The sequence below is a fragment of the Epinephelus fuscoguttatus genome, linkage group LG24 (genome assembly GCF_011397635.1).
Source record: "Epinephelus fuscoguttatus linkage group LG24, E.fuscoguttatus.final_Chr_v1".
NCBI classification, from domain to species: domain Eukaryota; kingdom Metazoa; phylum Chordata; class Actinopteri; order Perciformes; family Serranidae; genus Epinephelus; species Epinephelus fuscoguttatus.
In genome coordinates, this window is record NC_064775.1 from 21575453 (window position 1) to 21600944 (window position 25492).

At 42.4% G+C, this 25492-nt stretch overlaps 1 protein-coding gene across 3 annotated transcripts in view; it reads right to left on the reverse strand.

Annotated features, from left to right (window-relative positions):
* Positions 1-520: 520 nt before the first annotated feature.
* Positions 521-25492, reverse strand: part of LOC125884963 (FERM, ARHGEF and pleckstrin domain-containing protein 1-like) — a 78918-nt gene continuing 53946 nt past the window's right edge. Inside the window, exons 8-28 of one of the 3 annotated variants that reach the window (XM_049570297.1) lie at positions 24763-24910; positions 24337-24432; positions 24060-24223; positions 23900-23968; positions 23735-23810; positions 23075-23285; positions 15197-15399; positions 12892-12981; positions 10712-10845; positions 10087-10168; positions 9930-9991; positions 9656-9831; positions 9415-9545; positions 9161-9229; positions 8973-9062; positions 8670-8752; positions 8361-8473; positions 4113-4267; positions 3263-3370; positions 1421-1572; positions 521-1342 (exon numbers count right to left, since the gene is read on the reverse strand). In XM_049570297.1, coding sequence (XP_049426254.1) covers positions 1267-1342; positions 1421-1572; positions 3263-3370; positions 4113-4267; positions 8361-8473; positions 8670-8752; positions 8973-9062; positions 9161-9229; positions 9415-9545; positions 9656-9831; positions 9930-9991; positions 10087-10168; positions 10712-10845; positions 12892-12981; positions 15197-15399; positions 23075-23285; positions 23735-23810; positions 23900-23968; positions 24060-24223; positions 24337-24432; positions 24763-24910 — 2488 coding nt within the window. In that variant the 3' untranslated portion in view covers positions 521-1266. Of the gene's footprint in view, positions 1343-1420; positions 1573-3262; positions 3371-4112; positions 4268-8360; positions 8474-8669; positions 8753-8972; positions 9063-9160; positions 9230-9414; positions 9546-9655; positions 9832-9929; positions 9992-10086; positions 10169-10711; positions 10846-12891; positions 12982-15196; positions 15400-23074; positions 23286-23734; positions 23811-23899; positions 23969-24059; positions 24227-24336; positions 24433-24762; positions 24911-25492 lie in introns of all 3 variants that reach the window. The other 2 variants (XM_049570298.1, XM_049570296.1) reach the window with 2 other exon arrangements.

The window sequence follows — 25492 nt, forward strand, 5'->3', positions numbered from 1 at the left end:
TGTTATCAAAACAGTGATTGTTATCATCGGGCCCCAGCAAGTTACACAACAAACTCTGCCTTTGGTTGGTCCCCTGTTGGATTATATCAAACCTGTTGCAAGAAATCTTGGAGTCCGGTTTTACAGTAATTTAAGTTTTGAGCAATATATCACAAAGCTTGTGCAATCATGTTTTCATCATCTTTGAAATATTTCATCGCAGTGCTCCTCCTGTTCCTCCTCACAGAAAGGAGCAGATACCGGTCCTGCTGCTGGGTTGATGCCCTTCTACGGCCTTGTCTAGCTCTCCCCGAGTAACAGACAAAAACAAGACATAAAAACAAAACACATAAATTTCTGGCATGTTTTTCATATGAACACAATCTTTTCTCATCTTTATTTAGAATAGTAAAATCCAGAAAACTAGAGGAGTACAGAAGAGGAAGGTTTTTGGCAAATGGACCAGTGAAATCTCTGTTGGCATCGGAAGCAGTTTTGAAATCATTTGTCTGTTTAAAAATGACATACAGGAAATCATGAAAAAAAAAAAAAGAACATTTCACAGTGTATCAAAGTATTGTACAAAAAGTCGCCTTACAAAAAGGAAAAGATGGATGTTTTTTTTAACTGTGTCCAAACTGGCATCACATTTAATTCATCTAATTATTATATTTAGAAAACACTCTCATCACGATGAGTGTGCTCACATGCACACAGTTTAAACTCCTGGCTTTGATTCTACTCAAGCATTTTACATACATGTTTTAATCTCATCACAAATGTGTCAGAGGAAACCTTTAAGATGCAAAAACACTACGGTGCACACACTCATGCTTCAGTGTCCCAAATACTTCTGGTAAATCTTGTGTATTTCATTCAGCTTTATCATAAAAATCCTCCTTATTATAAACAGGATATGTAGTCGGGGGTGAACATTACATCTCTGTGTGTGCACGTGAAGGACACTCAATGGCACAAACACGAAAATAAACAGGAAAACGTTGCCAGCAAGACTTTGTGCTGCCAGTTTGGAGTCGAAAAAAGTAAAATAACATTGTGAATTACATCACAGACATCTCTGATCAGACACTAGTGGTGGAGAAGGTGTGTAATAAGAGGGAAGTTACAGGAGGTGAAGTGGGAAGACCTCTGGGTAATGCATGTGTGAATCAGCTATCCAGAGGTATTAGCAGTGATCCTGTGTCTTTAAGAAGAGTCTTTTTCAGGTGTTTGTGCAGACTGAAGTCCAGATCTTCACCCAGATGAGTCTCTCTCGGTGCAGACTCATCAGTAAAGGTCTTTCCTGGTGCTCGGCAGGGAGCGGCTGGCGGAGCAGGTGGCGCTGCGGATCACCTCCATCCACCTGAGACAAATTAAATATAGTTGGTAAAATCGCTTATGCTTTTCCTGTGATCAACTTGTCACACCCAAAATACCGTACCTTTCAAAGGTGTACTCGCTCTCTGATCTGAAGTAGTAGACGTGGGATTTGAAGTGGAGTTTGAAGACGTAGTCTTTATGGATGTTCTCCGACTCTGATGGAACGGTGACGGAGTAACCAAGCAGAGGGAGGCTGGCCAGAGGGTAGTCATCCTATGAGCAGACGAGCCAGAAGGACAGGAAATCATCAGTTTTAACATATTATTTAACAACATATTACTGCTTGACCAGTTTCCCATATCAGACCAATACCTCTTACAGCTGGGGTAGGCAAATTAATTTTAGTGTCATTGGGCAATCGTCCCATTGAGAGAAAACTAGACTCGTCTTGGCTCTGTTTTCAGGCTTTGGAAAATCTGGGCCATGATGGGAGACTCACAAGTCATTTAAGAGAGAGACGATGTTCCTATTGGCTGTTCTATAAATGCAGATGCACATGCATGTCCCTGTCCCTGGCAGAGAATCCCACAGAGGAGGTTTCTATTCCAGCATTGGCAACAACTGCCTACACCGCAAAGCAACCCAGAAGAGGAAGACGGACTTTTCAAAAAAACAGAGAATCGGTCAATAACAAGAACAAAACGTGTCAATATCAGCAAAGTGTTTCAGAGAAGGACAGAAAATGTTGCTAATAGTTTAGCCTTCTGCTAACCGGAGCTAAAAGCTCACAGCTGCGGCATCAGGTTTATGCTTATGTAGCTTACTTTAGCTGGAGCCTCATTAGAGAAAATCAATTTATTGTGAACAGAAGAAGAAGGCGGTAACAACATGAAGAAATCTATATCCAGAGCCCTGGGGCCTCCTACCAGTGGGACATGCCCGGAACATCTGCAGCGGGAGGCGCCCAGGAGGCATCCTGATCACATGCCTGAACCACCTCAACTGACCCCTTTCGACATGAAGGAGCAGCGGCTCTACTCCGAGCTCCCTCAAGATGTCCTGAGCCCAGCCACCCCATGGACTAAACTCATTTTCAAGGCTTGTAGCTGCAAGCTCATTCTTTTGGTCACTACCCAGAGCTCATGACCATAGGTGAGGGTTGGGACGTAGATGGACCAGTAAATTGAAAGATTTGCCTTTCAGCTCAGCTCCTTCTTTACCACGACCGACCGGCGCAACGTCTGCATCGCTGCTGAAGCCACACCAAACCGCCAATCCATCTCACACTCCATTCTACCCTCACTCATGAACAAGACCCTGAGATACTTGAACTCCCTCGCTTGAGGCAGTAACTGAAAGAGTTAAATATTGTAAAATAAGCTAACCACTGGCTAACCACAGCTAACTTGTGCAGCATAGCGGAGTCGGACATACTTCTGTCCCATGCTTGTATACTGGGACAAGGACCAGGATCAGTAGTCCAATTAAATCGCCTGGTCGAGCTATAACTGTAGCCCAATTTAACTATGCATGTAAACGTACAGAGTGTGTCCTCCGCTCCAGCGCTCTCAATAACCCTGACTCCACTCCACATCAGCTAACAGGCTAGACCCTGCGCTGCTGCAGGCAATCAGCCTGCTGTGGTACCGGGCGCTGAGGGGTTGGCGCTGGCAGAAGGTCCTTCCTCCGAGCTGCTGCTTGCTCTCTCTTGGGGAAGCAGTCCACAGTGGCGGGGTTAAGGGAAGGTGACTAATCCTTGTCTCATTTTTGGGCTGATAATTAGAGTGTGACAAGGAGAGGCTGAGTGAATGCGCTCTGTATGAAGCCTGTTCATAGTATATTTTCAAATGCTACTGTTTTGTTTTTTTTTTGTTTGTCTTTTTTAGCCTTATTCAGCTTTCCGCCTACCCAGCTGTAATTCCTGTATCCCTGTCATTGCACTCTCACTGCATATATATCTAACCTGGTGTGACTTGTAGAAGAAAAGGCTGAAGTTGGTGAAGACCACCCAGAGTTTCTGCCAGCCGTTACTGTTCTTAAACTTCCTCAGCAGGTTACCTGACAGCTGGTTCTGGAAACACAAGAGAGAACTGAGTCAATAACAGACATGCGAGGCTAAATAGGAAACAAAGCCATTGATTTCATTATAGTGTTAGGAATGGGGAAGAAAGACAGGGGAGGTTAGGTAAAGGTAGAAGGGTAATTTCAGAAAACTCTCTTTTACATTTAACTTGTCTGGCAGGAGGTTGGCAAAGTGATACTTCAGGAATATTAAACACACTCTCGCAGTAGCCTTTTTACCAGTGTTTCTAGCAGAATTTAGTTTTCTGATTATCAGAAAGTTCATCGTACAGTTACTGTTAATCTTTTGGAGCAGCTGTGGCTGTTGCAGTACCTCTCTGCTCCAGCAGGTGTCACTAAACGACAGGCTTTGTGTTCTGTACCAGCAAACCACAGCAAGCGACACGGGCCCCTTAGGGCTGCTGAGGGGCCTCGACAACTCACTGGCCGGACTACTACTGTCCACTAGTAACGTCAGCGTGGACGGACAGAGGTGGGAATGGACAAACAGACAAATGGAAGACAGGAGAGACACACGGTGGGAGAGATGAAGATGGAGGTGTAGAAGAGAGAGAAAGGACAAGAACACAGACATGAGAAGAAAAGCAAGACAAGGGACATTTGAAGGCCCTTTGCCTGTGGGACACACTGGACAAAGACATAAGTCTGGACTCCACAGCTGTAAGACTCGAGAGGACAAACAGGTGGGAGATGTGTGGAGAGAAGACGATTAAAGAGACACAATGTGGTACCTCCACAGCAACACTAAAGTCCACCATGGACACACTGGTGTTGCGATGCCAGCAGACGTGCACGGTGGTGTTACCACGGTGACCCTGACGCTCCAGGGACGAGCGTGAGCCGCAGAGCTCGTCCTCCGACTCGGCTCCACCGTCCTCGGACAGCTCTGGGGAACGACGGGGAGTTCAAACGTGCAGGTTAGAATGAAACTGTGCTCACACACACACACACACACACACACACACATTATCCACCATCTAATAAACTGATGTGTACAATCATAACAAGTCAAGTCAGTCCATCTATAATGGAGCTGCAGGATATAAGAAAAGAATGCAATATGTAGCAGTTTGTTGAACATCCCCATGATAAATAAACAGCTTTCAGCAGACCGCTAAAATACAACACATTGCTTGCTGAATTTTAAAAAAAATGAAAGGAAATTATTTCCAACATACTTTCATTGAACAAATTAAACATTGACATTATATTTTATTTATTTATTTCCTTTATCTTTTGATCTTTCCTATTTTTTTATTTTCTAATTCCTATCCTTTTTTCTCATTTGTGTCCATCTAATTGAGGCTGTTGTACATGTGTTATGCAGGGATGTTGTAGAGGGGGTGAAAGTGGGACTGATTACCTAGGGCCTCAATAGGAGAAGGGTCCTCAAAAAGCCTGAAATGAAAGTTTGGTTTTGTTTGCAATTTTTTTTATTTCTAATCAGTGCAAAAACTAGGCTAATGTAATCAGATGAAAAACTTTGTATTAAAAAACATAGTGGAAGCTCTCTGAAGCCCCTCTTATCCCTTAAAGGTGCAAAATGGTTTAGTCTGCCCCTGCACTACGATTTGTTTTAAAATGCAGCTAAAGCCAAGTGACTCCTTATACGGGATTTATACTTCTGTACTGAATCGACACCGTACCTTGGCAAGGCAAGGCAATTCTATTTATATAGCACCATTCACACACAAGGCAATTCAATGTGCTTTACAAGAGAAATACATTAAAATAAAACATTAAAGGAACAACAGATCATTAAAAACAAAAGCTAAACATAAAGCAAAAGTAACAGCAGACAAATATAAAAACAACAGCTACAGATTATCCTAACAATAAGTTACATATCTAGTTCACTGGCAAGCTGCAGTAAATAGTAATGTTTTAAGCCCTGATTTAAATGAGCTGACAGTTTCAGCCGACCTCAGATATTCTGGAAGTTTGTTCCACAGGCGGGGAGCATAGAAACTAAAGGCTGCTTCACCTTGTTTGGTTTTGATCCTGGGAACACTGAGTAAACCTGTTCCAGATGCATTAGCATGTTGTATTTGTGGGGAAAATGTGTCCAGATAAAGACAAGTGTTTGTCTGTGAATGCTGTGACTTATAGTGAAGCTGATTTGTAAACTTGTGTTTGCAATCGTCTCTTTTAAGCCATGTTTAATGTGTGTTTTGAATCAACTAAACTTTACAGCACTTCACAGAAACCTCTGCTGCCGACTAGTGTTTTGGAGGTGTAACTGCAGAGTGACACAGACACACCACTGCACAAATATAAATGCTCATAATAGTGTAGACCACATGCATAGGCTACAGCGTAGGCTGTGCATAGAGCTGATGCACAAGTATAAATCCCGCTTTAAGAAAGAAAGAAAGAAAAAAGGCAAACTCACATTGAAAAAAACAAAACGTGTGTGAGAGAGACACGGATCAAGAGAGGAAGGGCGGGGGCCCCTGAGAGACTGTATATGCATAGGGCTCAGAATTTAGTGCTACACCCCTGCTGTTACGCATTTAAATATTGTTTATTATTTGCAGTTAATGCTTAATTTTATTTTGGGAGGATGCTGGGGGATATGTTAGGGAGCAGAGGAGGGATGACTATACTGGAATGATTTGATTTTGTGATTTAAAAACTAAAATTTATTTCTAAAAATAATAAACACTTGTTTGAAAAACAACAGCAATGGCAACTATTAAAGGCTAAAGAAAAAGAGATGACTTCAGCATTGTTGGCATGAAGATAAAACACTTTGTAGGTGTCTAATCCAGTACGTCTTTTAGAATAAATCATCTGTGCTTTCAAAATACTGACCAATAAATATCAAGTTTTATTTTAATGAAACTGCTTTCATGTCACGAATGTTGCCACAGAATTTGATACCAAAACGCTGACTCTAAAATCCAAGAGAAACAAGCTCTGCAACATCCTGCAGCCTCTTTTGTTACACACAACTGGCTGATGTTCTGGATTTTAACTGGTAGCAGCTGGTGGAGGAAACTGCGACTGGACAACTACACTTGGAAATACTACGCTTGGTTTGGGCCTCCTGCTTTGGCTTTTTTTGGGCTGCTGATGCTGAAGATTTGGATTGAACTTTGCAGCAACAATCTGGCTTTAATAGCTTCACTCTGGCTATTGCTGAGTATGCCTAACCAAGCCAGGGCTGCTCATTTATGTCGTCCCACATTTATGGTTTTAACGTGGCTGCAGGTATTTTACACAGAACAAAGCGCTGCTCAGACAAAACAGTGATCAAAGCAATTTCAGTACAGTCTGGATGAAATAAAGGAGGGAAAAAAGCTTTTGTTGTAACTTGTAAGCGAATACTCTTTAACAGTTTGAGTTAAAAATTAGACAACGGAGACGTCAAAGCAAAGGTCACCAGGTGGAGGCCTCGCTGAACACGGTGACAGGCGTTTATGATAAAGAATGAAGTGAAAAGAAGAAGAGAAAAGGGGGCGACAGCTGGTGCCTGGACCTACATATATCAGGTGACATTAAAAAATATGATGAAAGACCACCTGGAACAATCTGGTGAGATTATTCATGAGGCGCTGACAGCAGCTGTCTGTCGTGTTAGCGGGAGAAGAAAGGATTGAAATATACCCTGAGTCTGCGGGAAGTGCAGGTCCCAGCTGAGGTCTCTGTGTCACATTAACTTCAGCTGGGACATTTTGGCAAGGAAAGGCATCGTGGGTGACGAATCCCATGTGGAAACATTTCCAGAAATAACTCTCCTGTGGGGCTTTTTGTGACTGAACCCTCTGGTTCCCACAGAGTCTCAGACAGTCCTGCAATACTTTGGTGATTAAGTGATGTTCGGGCAGGAAGCAGTTTTTTAGGAATGATGATTCAAATCCTCTAAATCAATGAGAAAACTGAGAAAAATGAACAGTTACTCTAGTGAGGTGCTGCCTCACAGACAGACTGATTTGGATGCATTTGTTTCACCTCGTAAAGATCAGTGTTTCAGGAAACTCTAGTTACTTAACTGGCATTTGTACCAAGTAGGTCAGGTGTTAGGAGTCATCAACTCAAAGGCTGAACACATGTCTATATTATCAAGAAAACAACAAGCTTACTTTGAAATTAGTGAAAAAAAACACAAATTTGTATTTACACAAATAAAGCTTCAATTAAAGGTTTAGAAAAAAATCTAATTATAAATCTTGCAAATTAATACGTAAATATATATATATGTGCAATATCAAAACTGATTAGACGAAAGTTACAAAATAGAAACTATTGGTATTTAAACAAGACGTGCACTCAGTGGCCAATTTATTAGGGCACATCTACTTTTATGATGCCTGTGATGTAAAGCTGTTCCTAATAAAGTGGACGCTTTTTTCAGTAATGTACCAGTAGATATGTGGACGGTAGGGACATGTCCCAGTTATGATTTTTGCAGAGGACAAAATTGTCTTTACCAATGACTGAGCAGGTCTGTGCATAAAAATACAGGGCATTTCGCATCTCATATTGATTCAGTAAGGGACAGTGCATTTTATTCATTATTATTATTATTATTATTAATTTGGAGTTTGCAGTTAGTTTCAGATGGTCTGAGAGGGAAATGACCCTATCAGCATAGCAATAACATAATGCTATAGGGCAACAATGTGTGTGTTTTTTTGATGACAAAATGACAATAAAGGCATTCTGATTCTGATTAATTCTGATTATAAACTATTATATTCGGATTTCATGTTTTGAAACGTCAACTATCTCTTAAACTTTGGGTTTTCCCTTCCATAAAAAGAGACATTTCCACAAAAAAATGTTGCATAAAACTTCACCAGAATGCAGGAAATGAAGTGAGTGACACTCAAAGTTTCACAGACTACCCCACAAACTGAAATATGGGAAGTCCACGGTGAGTCTCTCTCTCACACACACACACACACACACACACACACACACACACACACACACACACACTCTCTCAGTGTTTGTACAGTGAAGGGCAGACTCACTGTTGTCAGACGGGCTGGTGGACAGCAGGTCAGTGCTCAGGCTGCTGCTCTGCTCCGCCAGGTCGATGGCCATCCTGATGTCCTCCACCCACCGCTCCATCTCTGGCGCACAGCTGGACGGAGACAGAGAGGAGGACAGAGAGATACTCTGTGTAAAATTGTTTCTTTATGTGTCTTGTATTGTTTCCACCCATCATTCACAGTAGATGGTTTCAATATACCACCTCCATTTTGTGGTGTTTATTAAAAATTGTGTCATTATTATGTAAAGAAAAGTGTATGTGACTGTAGGTTTGTGTTTGTGTATACCTGGCTGCCACCACTACAGACTGCCGCTGTCCAAACAAGGTGAACGAATGAGGGACGCCCCACTCCTCCTCACTTTCTCTGATCTGGAAAAAACACACACTCCTGAGCTGTAGACCTCAGTCATCCTACATATGGACAATGCATTTACAAAAAAAACCTCTTATAACAAAAACATCTGATGTAAAAATAAGTCCTAACATCTAAATAAAACACAATTTTACCCAGTTAATCCTGCACTCTGATGCCTGAAGTGACTTAAATTGTTTTTTAAAAGCATGTTGTTAATGTAATATGGTGACGCACCGTCATGCCGTACAGAGGCAGCTGGCCGTGAACTTTAAACTGGTTGGTTGGGGTCATTCCTCGACTGGTGTACACCAAGGAATCACTGAACTGGAGAGGAAAGAACAAAAGAAGAAGTGGGAGTGAGTTCCTCGTTTTCGCTGTCACCAATATTAGATTCTCTTTGAAAAGTTGCTGAAGTGTCACACCAGGAAGAACATCCTCTGCTGAAGGCCCTTCCCTGAGAGCTTGCTGAGGCAACCCAGCCTGATAAATTCCTGTAAGATAAACACAAAAATATCATCAGAAATATGAAAGCAACAGGGAGGAAGCAGAGATACATACGTTTGCAGAATGTTGCAGGTCTTGTCACTGAATAATTTAAGCCTGAAACATTGAACCTGACTATTTAAATAACACCAATGTGAACTCCCTCTCAAAGAAATAAATGTAAGAGTCTAACCCTCCCGGGGATGGCGAGGTTCTCGATGCCGGTCAGATCCTTCTTGAGCTCGAGAAGCTTCTGGAAGTTCTCCATCTTCATCATGGTGCCTTGGACCTGCAGCACCATCTCAGAGATGTCCGCCAGAGCAGCTACAGAGGGATTAAGGAAGATATAAAAGATGGAGATAAAAAAAAAAAAAAAGTTAAATTTTTATTAGTAGGAGTATGACTTGACTTGTGACTTGGAAGCACATATGTACCTCTGGAATCCCTGAAGTCATCGTGGGTGGGCGGGTAGTGCTTGCAGAGCCTCTCCAGGATGAGTTTGTAGTGCAGCAAGCGGTGGAGAGGCCTGAGGAGGAAGATGTTGAGGGGCAGGTAGCAAACTCTCTGCTGCTCAAAGTCTCGACACATGGCCTCCACCTTCCGACTGGACCTGAGGGACGAGGAGGAGGAGGGGAAATGCTGCTTTTCAAAAAGCTCCTACATGGCACGGTACTGGTGTTAGCCTTTCTGACACCTGTATTCACCTACCTGCAGGCGCGTTCCAGTTCCACCAGGCACTCTGAGTGTTTCTGAAGATGAACTGTCAACTGCTGCAGACGCAAATGAAAGAATGATTGAGAGAGTGTCTACTTACATCTGAAGGTTTATGGTGTAAAAGAAAATAATAAGAGTGAGGTACAGTTACCCTCAGACCCTGAATGTTCTTCAGGAGAACATCACCAATTCGTTGATAGTCTCCTTTAATGTGGGCATTAGAACGACCCTCCCTAAAGAAGAGCACACACATTAATTGGAGCGCTTCTCTCATGTACAGTAACACCTATTCACCAGTAGGTGTCAGGCTGCAGCTACGTTTCTCCCACACAGGACTGGAAAATCTTCACTCAGTTCCCACAATCCCATTCATCTTACCAGCAAGTCCTTGGGCCCTCTCCAAAAACAAGGTTTGTGTGTGTGTGTGTTTGAGTGTGTGTCTCCTCCTGTATGTCATTACAGAAATAACACAGATAAGATTCCCATAGGAGGAAATGAAGACTGTGCACAATTAGTTCGCATGCTCACTCACATTAAATCCCCTTATTTGTGCTTCTTCTTTGAAGTTTTTCATCATATTATTGTGAAACATGATGCATCAAATTAGAAAAGCTTCTTGGAGACACTGCAACATGGTACACACGAGACACTACAGTTGAACGGATGTTTTTCTGCATGGTGAGCCATGCTACAATGCTCCTGTCTGTAATCACTTTCTGTCCCCGTGGAAATGCAACAAACTTCAGTTTTCTGAATGAGAACAGACAGATACGGACCACTGAGCCAGCCGCTGCTCCACCTCTTTGAGGAATCCTTGGTGGAACGTGTAGATGGGATCGTAGTTGGCAGAAATCAGGTTCTTCACGGAGTCTGGGAAGGCCTCGTCTTTCCCCGCAGCGCTCTGGAAGGACTACAACAGGCAGAGACAGAAATACAACATTGATTACACATGTGGGCATGTGGAAAAACAGAAAACATGCATCGCTTGCAAAATTAAGATTAAAAAAGAGGAGGATCTGACATTTAAATTTTCCGACTTGGACCAAAAGTTCAAGTTTGACGGTTCTCACAGTGACATGTGAGAGCCACATTAAAGGAAGTAAGATGCAAGTGAGTAAAGCAGTACACAAGTTTAAGGAGGGATTTTAAGCATTTTTATTAAGTCTGGATGGGTATACAATACTCAGAGACAAAGCAATTAATCTATTAGTAATTTCTATAAACAGATATTTGCTGTTTATACAGAATCTGTGGGCGACAGGACAAGATCTATCACTATTCTGATAATCAAACAATCATTAGTTACAGTGTAGATGCTAAATAATTTAGGAAAGGGCTTAGACATGACTCCAACAACTAATCTCTGTGAAAGTAACTTTTCCTCATTCACCTACATGAAAAGCAAATACAAGCTGAAGACTGCAGACTGAGGCTGATTTGGCCTTCCGCCCGACAACCTCCATCCGCCCAGGTTAACCGTGACATCCATACATGTGGAATCACACACACAGGTATGATCCCAACAGATGCCTGATGAGCAGGTCGACGGGTCAGAATGACTGATTCGACTAGAGAGCACAATGACATTTGTTTGCACCGAGGATAACCATCAGCTCGCACACACACTGTGACCCTCCTGGCCCTGAGCGAGTGCACTCCACCCCCCTGACACAGAGGTGTTATATTCCCCTTCAGAGTAAATCACACACGATTATGACAGCCAGCGCGGACAGGAGGCCGTCCAGTTGTTTCACAGAAGGACCCAGTGGGAGAGAGGGGAGGGTGACAGCGAGAGAAGAGACGGAGGAGGGAGGAGAGGGTGTGGGATCTCAGGCCTCAGCGGTGCCAGCCAAAGAAAATATTTAAGAGGGTTTATAAAGCGCCAGCGCACGCCTTCCTGCCACATCAAAGAAGGGTGGAAACTACTGTTGGGAAGAAAAACAGCTGAGAGGGTGAAAAAGACACGGCAGAGGGGGAATATGATATTTCTGCCTCCACAGCGAGGTCATAGGTCAGCCTAATACCATTAAGGTAATGCAGGCAGGTGCTTAAACCTCTGTTTACTGCCCTCCTGCTGCTGATTTTCCCCTTGTGTGTCAGTAACAGACAGTAAAAACACACAAGTTGAATCCCATAAACAGCGAAGACAAAGTCTGACCCACATTAAGCTGCACTTTTATCCCAGGATTTAAGATGCAGATGTTGTATTTATGCATGCAGAGCGAGTCTGAGAGTGGTTTTACTTGTAAACTAAAGGGCCGGGAGCTATGGGTCTGTGTAAAGACCAAACAGGATACAAGTTTGCAGACTTTAAAAGGAGGTGAATTATAACATATGCATTGTGAGAAACAAAAGAGAATGTCATTTAAAAAGCACAACTGAAACATGCTCAAAGGGAAGCTGTCATCTGTCCTGCACAGAAATACTCCCATAAAGCCTCAGATGTTTAACCTCAGTTTTATGTCCTGGGCCAAACTAAATGCACATAAAAGCCCATTTTCGGGATGTGAGTGAAACAATCCAAACACTGGAACAGAAGGCTGGTCTGGTAATCTAATGTAATATTAATGTCACATGACAGAAAAGACCATCAGCTTGTGATTTTGGTTTAACTTTCCCAACACTGAAGCTGTAAAAACACCAACTTCCAGCACAAATCAGCTCTGACTCATCGCTCCAGCACGTGAGCTTTTACAAGACGGACTTCAGCTCAAAATGTCCAGCTTTAAATAACCAGCTTTGACTCACTATTCCAGCAACACGGCTTTAAAGTGACCAACCTTGGCTCACTGCGTCTCTGCGGGTGTATACTCAAGGGGATGTGTTTACGCTTTGCCAGATGAGCTCCTGGTCTTAACACAGATGGCTTATTAAAGTTTTTTCTTCTCTCTATCGTTCGGTTGAGAACGAACGTGCAGTTAGCATCGACATGACAGCAAACATGCATCCTCCTTACCTCTGTGATGACCTGCAGGTCTTTGAGGTAGGTCCGCTCTGTGGTCAACAGCTCCTTGGCGATGAAGTAGGCCTTGTCTGTGGGGAACTTCTGGACAAAAACAGAAAGATGACATCATGCTTTTTTTTTTATTACCACCCCTGACATCAAGTGGTATCATCTCATGTGGATATGAGAGAATTTTCTCTCCTCAAGAGTTCCTTATTATCAAAACACCATCAATAATCTATGGGATCATGCTCCTCTCTGAGTCCACTTTTATTCATATGGGCCAAATATGCATTCTCAAATTCATTCTGATACTAACCCTGTTGACAGAGTGACAGATGTGGACAAGCTCCTGCCTCAGTGATTCATATGTTTTGGTCTTGCCCTTCTCTTTTGGTCCAGCGTTTTTGAAATGACAGCAGGTGCCCTTTGATCCAACTGCATCAACAGCACTGTTTGGGGTAATACCACATACAGCGGCCCATCCAAGAATTACAGCAGACCTTGTGGCCTTCTTCATGTTATTGGTGAGATGACTAATATTTCTTTGTTGGAGGTCAACCTCTCCTTCATGAGGCCTGGATCAGACATGCTCTTAAATTTAGTAAACTGGGACAGATTAAGTTCACACAACGTGGGTCTACAGCTAAATTTTTATGGCAGTACTTCATTATAATTGACCTTTCGCTAAGCCCCGCCCCTTTGTGATGGTCCGACAAGCTGTCACAGTAAGCATGGAGCCCACGCTGTAACTAACTGCACTCCCTGAAGAAATATTATCATATTTTTGGACAAATGAAAGAGTGATTCCAGAGAGAAGCAGACAGAGGGGTCTACAGTCTGTGTTTGAAGGATATATCCAGGATGTCAAACTGACTCAGCAGCAACAACAGGTTAAAAAGACAAAGATAGATAGAAGCTAAAGCCGAACTATAGGCTCCAGATCACAGTGTAAAAGTGAACCACCACATCACTGCTGATCGCCACACAAGACAATGAATATAAAGGGGAATTTCACTGATACTGAACCAGCTGTGTGGCATCGCAGTGTGTGCAGATGAACGGTGTTTCTTCAGTGATCTTCATCTCCAGGGGAAATCAAACAACGTTCATCTGCACACACTGTGATGACACACAGCTGGTTGAATATCAGCAAAGCGTCCCTGCTTCCCTTCACTGGTTCCTGTACAGCAGGGTCGGTCTTTGTTTCACTGTTATAATCATTAAGAAGACATTCAGTAGGCTATATCTTCAGTAGCTAGCTAGCTAACCCTACACTTTTCAGGGTCTGATTTTGGTTTGGGAACAGGGAAGAAACGTATATCTTTTTCCAACCTCTCCAGGTAACGAGTATCATTAATACACGACGTGCCCCAGGCACAACATTTAGCTCCACATCCACAAAACCAGCCTGAAAGCGAAGGAAATCTGAAACCATTGCATTTGAGTCAATGGAGCACAGCTGTGTTGTTGTCAGATCCTGGTCTGAGCCGGCCCGATGCTACGTTATGATTGGCCAGTCTGCATCCGGGGGTGGGACTTAGCCAAGGTACAACTGAAACTTGAATCGATTTTTTTATGGATGTATGTGTAAAAAGTCTGACAGGCAGTCAAACAGGAAAGGGATGCACATGCACAGGTGAGATTCTCCTACTGTAAATACCCAAGTATGATAACCGTCAATTTGCATAGCTCGGTATACATCTCACAGTATATCGCTGCAACCCTACTTTACACGCACCACCCACCCAAACACCATTGCACCCACCCTGGAGGAAGCTATGTCGCACTGCAGAAACTGCTCAAGGAATGTTACAAAGAGCTCAAAGCGTCGACTTGACATCTCAACCCATAGGACTCAAAGGATCCGCCACCTTTGTCCCAGTTGCAGACAACGGAGACACCCCTAGAGGTCCTGTGTCTATGCCTTCGCAGGTCAGAGCCAAGTCTGATGCAAGTCCAAGTCTGAGGAGGCCCCACCTTGGACTTGCCTCTGGGGTACCTGCTGCACGTCCCATGGATGCTTGATCAGATTGGGATCTGGGGAATTTGGAGGCCAGGTTGATGCCTTGAGCTCTTTGACACGTGCTTTGTTACATTCCTGAGTAGTATTTGCCGTGTGGCATGGTGCATTGTTCTGCTGGGGGGTGGGTAATTTGTCTGTTATGGTGTCTGGGTAGGTGGTGTGTGTCAGGTGGCATCCACATGAATGCCAGGACCCAAGGTTTCCCAGCAGAACATTGCACTGTAATGAGATAATCAATGTTATTCACTTCATCTGTTTAATATGTCAAATTTCCCCTGTTTTTATATCTACCTTCCTCCTCGCCTCGTCTTCATCATCGTTGCGGACACATCCAGCGTCAGTGAGCAGCGGGCTGGTAAGAGGCGATAGCTGCCGTCCCTCAGGACTTTGACCCAAGACACCGATACCGCCCATCCCCTGTCCATTTACAGAGCCGTTGCCGTTAACGACCACATGGGGACTTCCCATCGGGGAGTCCTCTGAACCGGGACTGTCTGGAGGAGGAGAGTAAAAATAGAAAAATGGAAAGAGGAGGGAGACGAGACGAGGGGGAAGAGGAAGAGAACAGAGAGTGAGATAATGGAGAAAATGGTAATCCTGTACTCTCATGAAATTCACTGCCATCCTCCTTATCATTTAATTCTCATGGTGACGGTTTCATTCTTTCCTCAGACACTTCTCAGTGGAGGAAAAGGCTTCTACATCCCTGCATTCAGAAGCTCAAAATCCCCAAATGATTCCTCTAAATGTAACCAGCGTGCATGGTGATGAATTTCGAGGTTTGCTACACAATCAATCTGAATCTACGGGTCAGCTGTCATGTTCAGGCATGACAGAAATGCTACAATCACTCAGCTCTGAGGGAGGCTACAGCTACTGTAGTTCTCTATTTGGATTCTCAGCTAAAACATGATTAAAAAACAGTAAAAAAAGGAAAAATAACGGTAAATGTTAAGCAGATGTTAGTAAGGAGCTACGGATTATACAAGTCAGTGTGCATTATAAGGGTCAAAAGAAACAATGCAGTCATGCATATAACAATGTCAAGTAGAAAATGTAATATATCTGCATCTATGAGGACTACATTAACTTTTTTTTTTTAAATTCCCTTACAATGCACAACAGACATGATGCCTAAAATCATTTGTCTTCTGAAAGGAGTCTGATCTGACTGTAGTTGAAATCTACTTTCACTACAGCTACTTACTACATGGTACTAAGTTGTGACTGTATACTTGCCCAGGTTCAAAGTTTCCAAAGAGTCCACTCTTACACACCAAACTGGATCATGGGTAAAACCATGGCAACCACTGAGTGCAGATCTGTGACGGCGTGTGCTATAAAAGAACTTGACTACTATGACAAAACACACACCACGAGCTGGAGAACATGACAGACACGTGTGCACATGCACAACAAGCGAACAAAAAACGGACAACCTCTACTCTACAGGCTAGCTACCACGACACAAGACAGGGGTGGGTGGGGTCAGGATTCAGGCAGGTTGATGGGTGGGATGCGGGTGTGTTTGAGGGAGGGGGGTACACATCGGATCTTGCTACAGAAAATTCTGGAGTCCCTTTTCTTCGGACATACAAAGTCGTTTTTTTATTGACACTAGTGCACAGAGTTACAGTGTTAAAAAGAGAGATGAAGGGTAAAGAAATAAAACCTCAAAGAAGTCACAAGAAAATAAAATCCAGTGGGTGTTTTGCAATGAAAATAAAAAGGACAGGTGTGCATACATAAGTGTTACAAAGAAAACCAGTGAGTCAGTGCGACTGTAGGCCATACAGAGAGTGTGCGTTAAGGGAAAGATGATCATTTTAATGCCTTTCTTTTGTGAAGAATATAAAGCCGTCTTGGCGGTTCTTCAGCTACATTTGCAGCAGTTCTGGAAGTATTTGTCATGATTTTATGCTTTAGAGATGCTGCAAAACTGCAGCAAATCTGAAAATCAGAAACAGCCAGAAAAAGTTTGTATTCTTTCAAAAGAAGTCAGTCAGTAAAAGTGAGTTATGTAAACAGAAAGAGAAGCACAGATGAGATGCTAAAGCGCCACCTTATACCTTTTAAATAATCGAAATTAAAGAAAATAGAAATAGTTTGACACTTTGGGAAATATGCTTATATAATTTACCAAAATGTCAAGCTATTTGCTTTAAGCAGCCCGATATCAGTCAAACATGATCACAGCGTGCATACCGCAGAAGAAACTACAATCATTTTACCTTTTAAACCTAAAAGATTTGGCTCTGATTAACTTCATTAACATACATATTACAATATGAGTACAAAATCACAATCTAGCAGTCTGTTACTGTATGTACACTTCATTACAATTACAAAAAGCATCAATGGAATGCTGCAAGTGCTATTTGGTGAAAGTGAAAAAGAAGACGACTCAGCTCCAGTGTTAATGTGTATATGTGCGTCCAACTTCTGACAATACTCAGACTTTCACACCTTACAGAATGCCTCTCAAAGAAATCTGTTTCCACACTTACGTTTGCATTGAGCTTAACTTTACTTGTGTCTGTCTCCCTCCGCCCTCTCGCTCTCCGTTATCAAAAAACACTGGAGTTGAGTCTGTTTTTGTGCACAGCGAAGAAACTTGGGGCAAAAACACAAATGGTTGCTCAATATTTGAGAAAGACAGGGTGCAGTGAATTAATCATGATGGTGGCATGAAAGCTGCAACATCCCACGAGAGGTGAAGAAGGAAAACAGGAAACCTGCACACTTGTAGAGTTGTTACGTTTGTGTTACACTGCACCGAATGCTTCTCAGACATCTGAAACCATTTCTGAGCCCCGCGACAGAAACACCAACGTGAGCAAAAACAGAGCAGAATGACAGAAAAGCAGCGACATTGCTCGCCTGGTTAACATGCACTCAGAGTAAAGAAAAAGAAACTTTTCACCACTGACATGCTTAAAAACAGTGCATTTACAAAGCATGAACATTTGTTCCAGGAAGAAGCAGAAGCTCTGAGGAAAGAAAAGGTTGTTTGGCTTTAGAAGGTGACTACACATGATGAGATGCTGATGGCATTTAATCCAAATTAAGTACATTAAACCCCTTAAATCACTGTTTAAGGGAGCACTATGGCCCCCTCATTTATAGTATACTCATGGAAAAGTGGTTAACAAGGTCAATTAAAAATCCACCTCAGATTTCATATAGTTTCCTAATTCATTCTAAATATGTACAATTTCATTTTATATTTTTATGCACTGTGAGTCAATCATTCATAAGTGTCTTTAGTTCCAAATTCAGAAATGTATGCATGCTAATTAACAATAACATTTGTACTGCTAGCTATGGAGGTTGAAAAATAAATACAGGAATAAATAAATGTGTAAAAATCCAGAAATACAGAAACAGATAGAAAATGCTGAAATAATATGCATATATGGGGAAATAAATGCAGAGGTTAGGGCCTTTTAATTATTAAATTTAATTACTTATGTGTTTATAATTATTTATTTCCATATCTATTTCAACTGTTGTTTTTTAAAATGTATTTATTTCTGTATTTTAATTCCTTTTTTATGTATATATTTATTTATTTTGATATTAATTTTCTTTAATTATGTCTGTATTTATTTATTTATATATTTAATTATTTTGTTGTTTTTTATTTCTGTATTCACTCCATACTCCTGTCTTTGTTTATATATTTGTTTATATATGTGGGTTTTTTTTAATTCCTGTATCTATTTCCAAATTTAATTTTTTTTTACTGTTTCTGATTTCATTTATTCCTGTCTGTATTTATACATTTATTTCTGTGTTTATGTTTTTGGTCATGAATTTATTTCTTTTACTTCTAAATTTATTTCCAAATTATTATTTTTTTACTCCTGTATTTGTTTTTGATTTTATTTATTACTGTCTCTATTTATATATTTATTTATTCATGTTTTTTATTGCTGATTTTTTTTACTTCTTTATTTTTTTCAATATTTATTTATGTGTTTTTTTATTTGTGATTTTTAACCCCTGAATTTATCTCCATATTTATTTGTATTTATTTATTTTTTTTATTCCTGCCTTTTGTACTCATGTATTTATTTCCCTATTTATTTATTCCTGTATTTATTAATACATTTATTTATTTGTTGATACTACTACATCATATTTTCCATCCTCCATACTAGTCGGCATTTACAGAAAACAAGAAAGCATGTGTTGCAGTGAGCAGACAGCCAGCAAATGACAGTGATTGGGGGATGAAGTGCCAGCACACCTTCAACAGAAGTCACTGTAACAGAAGAGAGAACAGCATCCAAAGCAAGTGAAAGATAACAACAGTGAGCTACCTGATTCTGTTTTGTGTGTGGTTGTGGTGCATGCCAGGGGCTGAGCCAAGCAAAGCAGACAGCTGTGGATGGTCACAGGTTTAAGGACGATGGTTGGCGTGTTTGATTATTGCTTATTGTGTGTGTGTGTAAGAAAGAAAAAACAAAGATAGAAAGAAATGAAAAATAACCAGCCAGAAGGATGCGTCTCCATTAGATATGCAGAAACACATGGAGCTTCAGTTATTATCAAAAATACAAATATAAAAATTTAGGGTCTTCATACTCTCCCTAACATTTTAATTGATGCAAATCTATTCAAATACTTCCACTAACTGTAAATACAAAAGAGAATTACTATAAAAAGTCTCTACAACAAACATCCAAATTACAGTGCAAGTTGCTCACGACAGACGGACAGAAGTGGAAGCATGAAGAAAGTCCTCCGAAGAAAATCAGCTCGGCCCAAAAGGAGAAAGGCAGATCGGCCGCTAGCTACAGCGTTCCTCCTCCGGCAGACAGCGTCACACATTTAACTACCAAGTTAAGTGAACTACTCTACAACATTCTGTACAATCAAAGGGGAATATCTCTCAGCTCAACAATCCGTCTTATCCTTAACACAACCACAAACTATATAACATCTGACGGAAGATAGTTTCCCCCTTTAAACCTCCATTTAAATCCCTTAATGAACACCAGCTATTATCTTAAAGCCCTCCTATTGCACAAGACAAGAGTGAAATAATTATAATGAGAGTCAAAGTTACATTAGGACACTAAATATTCTTACAAACAAGAGCTCGATTAAGGGATAATGACAAAGAAAGTCAACAGCTTTCAGAACAAGCTATCAACGCCACCTTAAAACCTATTTAACTCGTGCTTCAACACCTTAATATCTAAACAACAAGCATTTACAAAAAGTGAGCTACAATCAGCAGAATCCTACTTTGTCCTTAACAGATTACAGACATGAATGCTATCAAATGATTCTTGAATATAATGAGAAAGAATTGCAGAAATAATCTTCCCCACAAAACCTACGATTCTACACATGAATGTCTTCCTTTAGATTTCCTAACATCCCTACATAGCATCTTTCATCTGCACATATATCTACACTGAATATACAGTTATGGCACATTGTAAGGAAGGTGACCTATAGTGGATTGATTCTTTAGCTGTACAGAAAACTGGCTGAGGTGCCTCCAGGCTTCTAGGACTGATTCTCCCTCTGACAAACAGCCAGCCAAAGTGTTTACTATGTGTAAGGCTAGATTAAAGTCAGCAGTTTGTATACAAAATTCAATAATAAGACTCATCTAAAAGTAGGTATTCACAGTTAACAAACCCACAACACATGTAAGAAATGTCAATTTTCAGACTCCAAAAACGTGTTAGAACCTTTGTACAAAATGAGAGTTTGTTGTGTATCATAGCCAACCTAGGGTAAACAGGTGGACTAACTCTATAGCATCGCAATTCACAGTTGTGTACTTCCTCTATGTCAATAACTACCAGTAGCTAGGTGGCTACAGACCTGTAGCTTTACACAGTAGATTATCTGTAGGTTATTAGGGCTGGGCAGTATATCAATATCAATTAGATTTTGTCTTTTCCTGGTTTTAAGGTGCTTTCACACCTAACCTGTTTGGTTCCGTTAAATCAAACTCAGGTCTGTTTGCCTGGTTAGTACAGTTCTTTTAGCCTGGTGTGAAAGCTGTCAATCGAACCCAGGTGTGGATCGAACAACCGCTTGAAAAAGTGGGTCTCAGTCCGTTCCCAAACAGACTCCAGTGTGGTTTGTTTATCCTGTAAAAGCAAACCAACCATTCACAGGATTTTACGAGAGCAGATATGTGATTTTAGCGTGACTTCAAAAGATGAAGTACGAGCAAATCATCTGCTGATTGTGAAATTTATCCGCTATCTGATAATTGACTCTAAAGGCCATGTAAAGCTGTATAAAATACCTCCTTTACATCCTGTTTCTATGTCATTACTCAAAATGTGCCGCTGCTTTGCAGTCTATAAATAGCCCACTGGTAACTATATTCAACGATGCTATGCTTGACTATAATAAATATTTTCTGTGTGAGCTCTATGTGACTCCAAAGAACCCAAACATCAGGAGCGTTAAAGTGCTGCACGAACTTGTGGTCGTCACCACAACTTGATTTCCCCAGATGGGTCTGAGGATGCAGTGACCAAATGAACCACACTACAGGTGTGAAAGCAACCTTAAAGACTGCATTACAGTAAAGTGATGTAATTTTCCGAACTTATTGGACTTTTCTACTTTTGCCTTCACCCACTTAGTTAATGTATCAGCATTACTGATCATGATATATCAATAGACTCATTGTGCAAATATTTTGAAAAAAATATTGTCGCAATATTGATATCGAGGTATCTGGTCAAAAATATTGTGATATTTGATTTACATCGCCCAGCCCTGCTCTACACTAAACTGAGATGTTACCATTGTGACATAACAGGATTATACTTGTTGGGAATGACAATGTTTAAAAATGAGCCCGAACTACCCTTCAGCAGCTGAAAACTCGCCCTCCTATATCTTCCTCATTAAAGCGGTAGCACCCTTCCTCCTCCTCTCCCTCACCATCCTCACCCTCCCCCAGCTGGAGACTCCCAAAGGAGAACTTGCTCCGAGGCAGCGGGGATGAGTTCACGCCGTTCGAGTTCACCGAATTCATCGAGCTAACAGCAACAGGGTTGCCGTACATCAATGGCTGGCTGTATGCGCTGCTACCAGTGTCTGACTCTGTGTCGCTGGTGTCAGTGCCGCTGCTGGTCGATCCGTCGATCATCTGGACCGGCTGGTTTAGATTGTTGTTACGAGTGGGGTTGTTATTGGGCTTTCCCTGACGGCCGAACAACCGCTGCACCGTGTTGGAGCGCACCTGACCTGGAACCATGAGGTTCCCTGCATGATTGCCGTTAGTTATAATCATTCTCCGCTCCACTGGGGCAGAACACGGCGCTTGGGCGTGCAGCCCGGAGCGGTGAGGGTCATGCTGGTGGATGGGGGTGGATGTCAGCTGGCTGAGAATGAACGGATCAGTATCAGAGCGGTTTCGCATGTTGTTGTTGTGATATGGTTTGGCGAAATGTGGTGGTGTGCGGTTTGGGGTGATCGGGGAGTAGCTACCGTAGTGGTTTGGTGGCTGGGATGGCGGCAGGGGAGTGGGAGTCTCCACTGGGATGACTCCTGGACGTTTACTGAAATAATGGCCGCCATCATCCCAACGTGGGGCTGAGCGCTGCTGGCTGTGACCATTAGTCATCTCAGAGTGACTGAGAGAGCTAGTGCGGTGGTGGAAGCTGCTGACCACCGGGCTGGAGCACTGACTACGAGTCCCAGTGCCTAACGGTCGCCCTACCGCTGCGCCTCGCTTGTCTCGACCCTGAAAGATTTCGTCCAGCAGCGTGCTGTGGAGTGGCAGGCGGCCATGAAATGAACCCCCGTTGGTCAGAATTTCCTCATCTGTAAGCTCATGACTCCCGTTAAACTTGTTAGACACTGGAGACTGATCTACAGCACTTCTGTTACCCAGCATACCTTGCTGCTGCTGTTGATGCTGTTGCATCAGCCCCTGGTGATTGGTGTGGTAGAACCCATTTACAGCCCCAAACAGACTTCCAGTTTGCCCCCCATTGCTACTGCTACCTCCTTGCTTAATATCATACACACGAGGCTCATCCGCATTGCTGTTGTTTGTGTTGCTGTGGCCCCTGGGAGCCCTGTTGTTTTTTGTCACATCACATTCACTGTCTATGTCGCTGCAGTCTATGTAAGGAATAGAAGAGTTGCTGCCTTTGTTTGCCCTGCAGGATGGACCTGGTTGGAGGAACTGTGAGTCCGGCGCTGATCCAGTGCCATGGTGGTTCTGTCGGGGCTGAACTGGGTCTGAGCCGGGTGCTGCCAGGATATCGTGGAAGCCATTGGTGGTTGATGAGGCCGCTGGAGGCTCCTCCGCACCGTTGCATTCAGCTCGATGGCTCAGTCTGGTTGAGTCAGGCTGGTCTGCCAACTGGACAGACATGGCACTCTGTGAATGAGGGAAGGGAAGAAGAGCGACGGGTTGAGGAAGACAAAAGGAGACAGTTGAGAAGAAGCCTTTTAAATACCAATTTAACTGGGCTCATTAAAGTGAATTCCTCACTCTGAATAAAGAGGGCAAAGAGAAAGCACACACTGAAACACACTCACTGCCCAGAGCTGCTTGGGACAAAAACAGCTTTGTACTTTTGGCCACAGAGCAGCTCCAGATTTAAGAGACAGAAAGAAGAAATAAAAACAGACACAAAACATCTGCAGATGTGTACCACCAGTTAGACGGAAAATTAAAACTAATGCAAGCAAAGAAACAAGACTATGGGGGAATAAAGGTCAGTGTCATAAAGACTTTTCTCAGTGTTTGGATTTTCCATTCACCATGGAGGCATGCCAGAAAACAAAGTTTGGTGGGCTAAAGTATTCCTTTAAAGTGTGCATCACCTCTTTTGGCACTTGCGATCTGAAGGATGATGACTGAGGGGACATGCTGCTGTTGGACAGAACCTTACTGTGCTTCCTGAAAAGAGAGAAGGGGACAGATGAGGTCTCACACAATAATTGCAGTTTCTGTTGTTGGAGTAATCTAATCAAAGGAGGGAGCTTCACCTTTCAAATGGGAGTTTCTTGAGCTCTGAGTCTTTCACATAATCGATGATCTGCTTCTGGGTTCGACCGCTGCAGATACAAAGAGAGAAAAGCAACTGATGAAGAAGCAATTTAAGACAAGTAGTTGTTTCCTATCTTTCCCTTTCTGTCCTTTCCTCACCTGAACCGGAACGAGGATCCTCTGGTGAAGAGGATGGGCTTGGGTTTGGGCTTGGGCTCCTCGAAGAGCCTGAAGAAGGCGTGATACTCTACACAGATCTTCCAGAAGACCTTACAGCAATCCCTGCTGGCCATGGCAAACTCCAGCGTGTCGTGGTGGGCATTCTGCTGGAAGACGCAGAGGCAGATGTAAGTACAGACAGAGTAAAGGAAAAGACTGAGAACAAGAGTTAAAAAATGAGGGAAAATAGAAAAGGATAAATGCTTTATGCACTTACAGCGGGGTCTGCTCTCAGCTTGATTAGGAACCTTTTGCGTTTGAAGCTGAGCTTGCGAACCTTGGACCAGTTGAAGGAGTTAATTTTCGTGTAGCCCTGAATAAAGGAGAAGACAATATGAGGAGCTGATTAATATTCATTAAAAAGTCATTATCTTACAAGAGAAAAGATAAATTGGATGAATTCTAAACGGAGAGTTCAAAAGTAATTCTATCAGCTTGACTCCTGCTGGCAGTTTCTAAGCATACAATAATATACTTTCCATATCCCCAAATCTATATTCCTATAAATCAAAGGCACACTTAATTGTCCGTAGGTGTGAATGTGAGTGTGAATGGTTGTTTGTCTTTATGTGTCAGCCCTGTGATAGTCTGGTGACCTGTCCAGGGTGTACCCCGCAACGAATGAATGAATTTATGGATTTACCTGGAAAACCAGCACCCCCACGTGCGCCACAGCCAGACTGAGCTTAGTCCCCTCTCGGTCCTTGGCTGGGTGCAGACGAACGCCATACATCTCCAACCGCCGGGCAATTTCCAGGAGCTGGTAGTCTGACTCTGCAGGAGTCTGTCCGCTGTGGAGGAGAGTGATCAATCAGTCCATTAATGATCCATTAATCAATGTACCAATCAATCAGCAGCTCATGAAAATAAGCTTAAATAAGGAAAAAAATCATAATTAGTTTCTTATTTTTCTGTTTTGTTTGCTTGTCGATAAAATGTCTCCACAGATGTAGGTGGGCACTTGGGGCTGTTACTATGGCAACAATTAAAAGAATGATTTGTCATCACTTACCCCTCACCAAGCGGTCATGTGTTATTATTTGTACTGTATATATAAGCTGTTAGACACGACCCGTCCCAGGTTTCTCCTCCAGATTTATTGTGAGTGCAGAAACAACAAACAGTCTTAAAATACACCACGGGATCAGATGGCAGCACCCACTGCGGGGCGGAAAGAAATCTGCCACAAAAGAAGTTTGTTTCCTCACAAATCTGAAAATAGCTTCCTGTTTCCTGTATGAGCTGCTGAATTAGCCACTTCCTTCCTTCGTCGGCTCGAGGAGGCTGAGGGATTGGAGAGGAGGAGGGGAGTGTGTGGCGCAAAGTGTGACCATGACAAATAACCAACAAGTCTGTGGTTGGTTTCCAGCTGC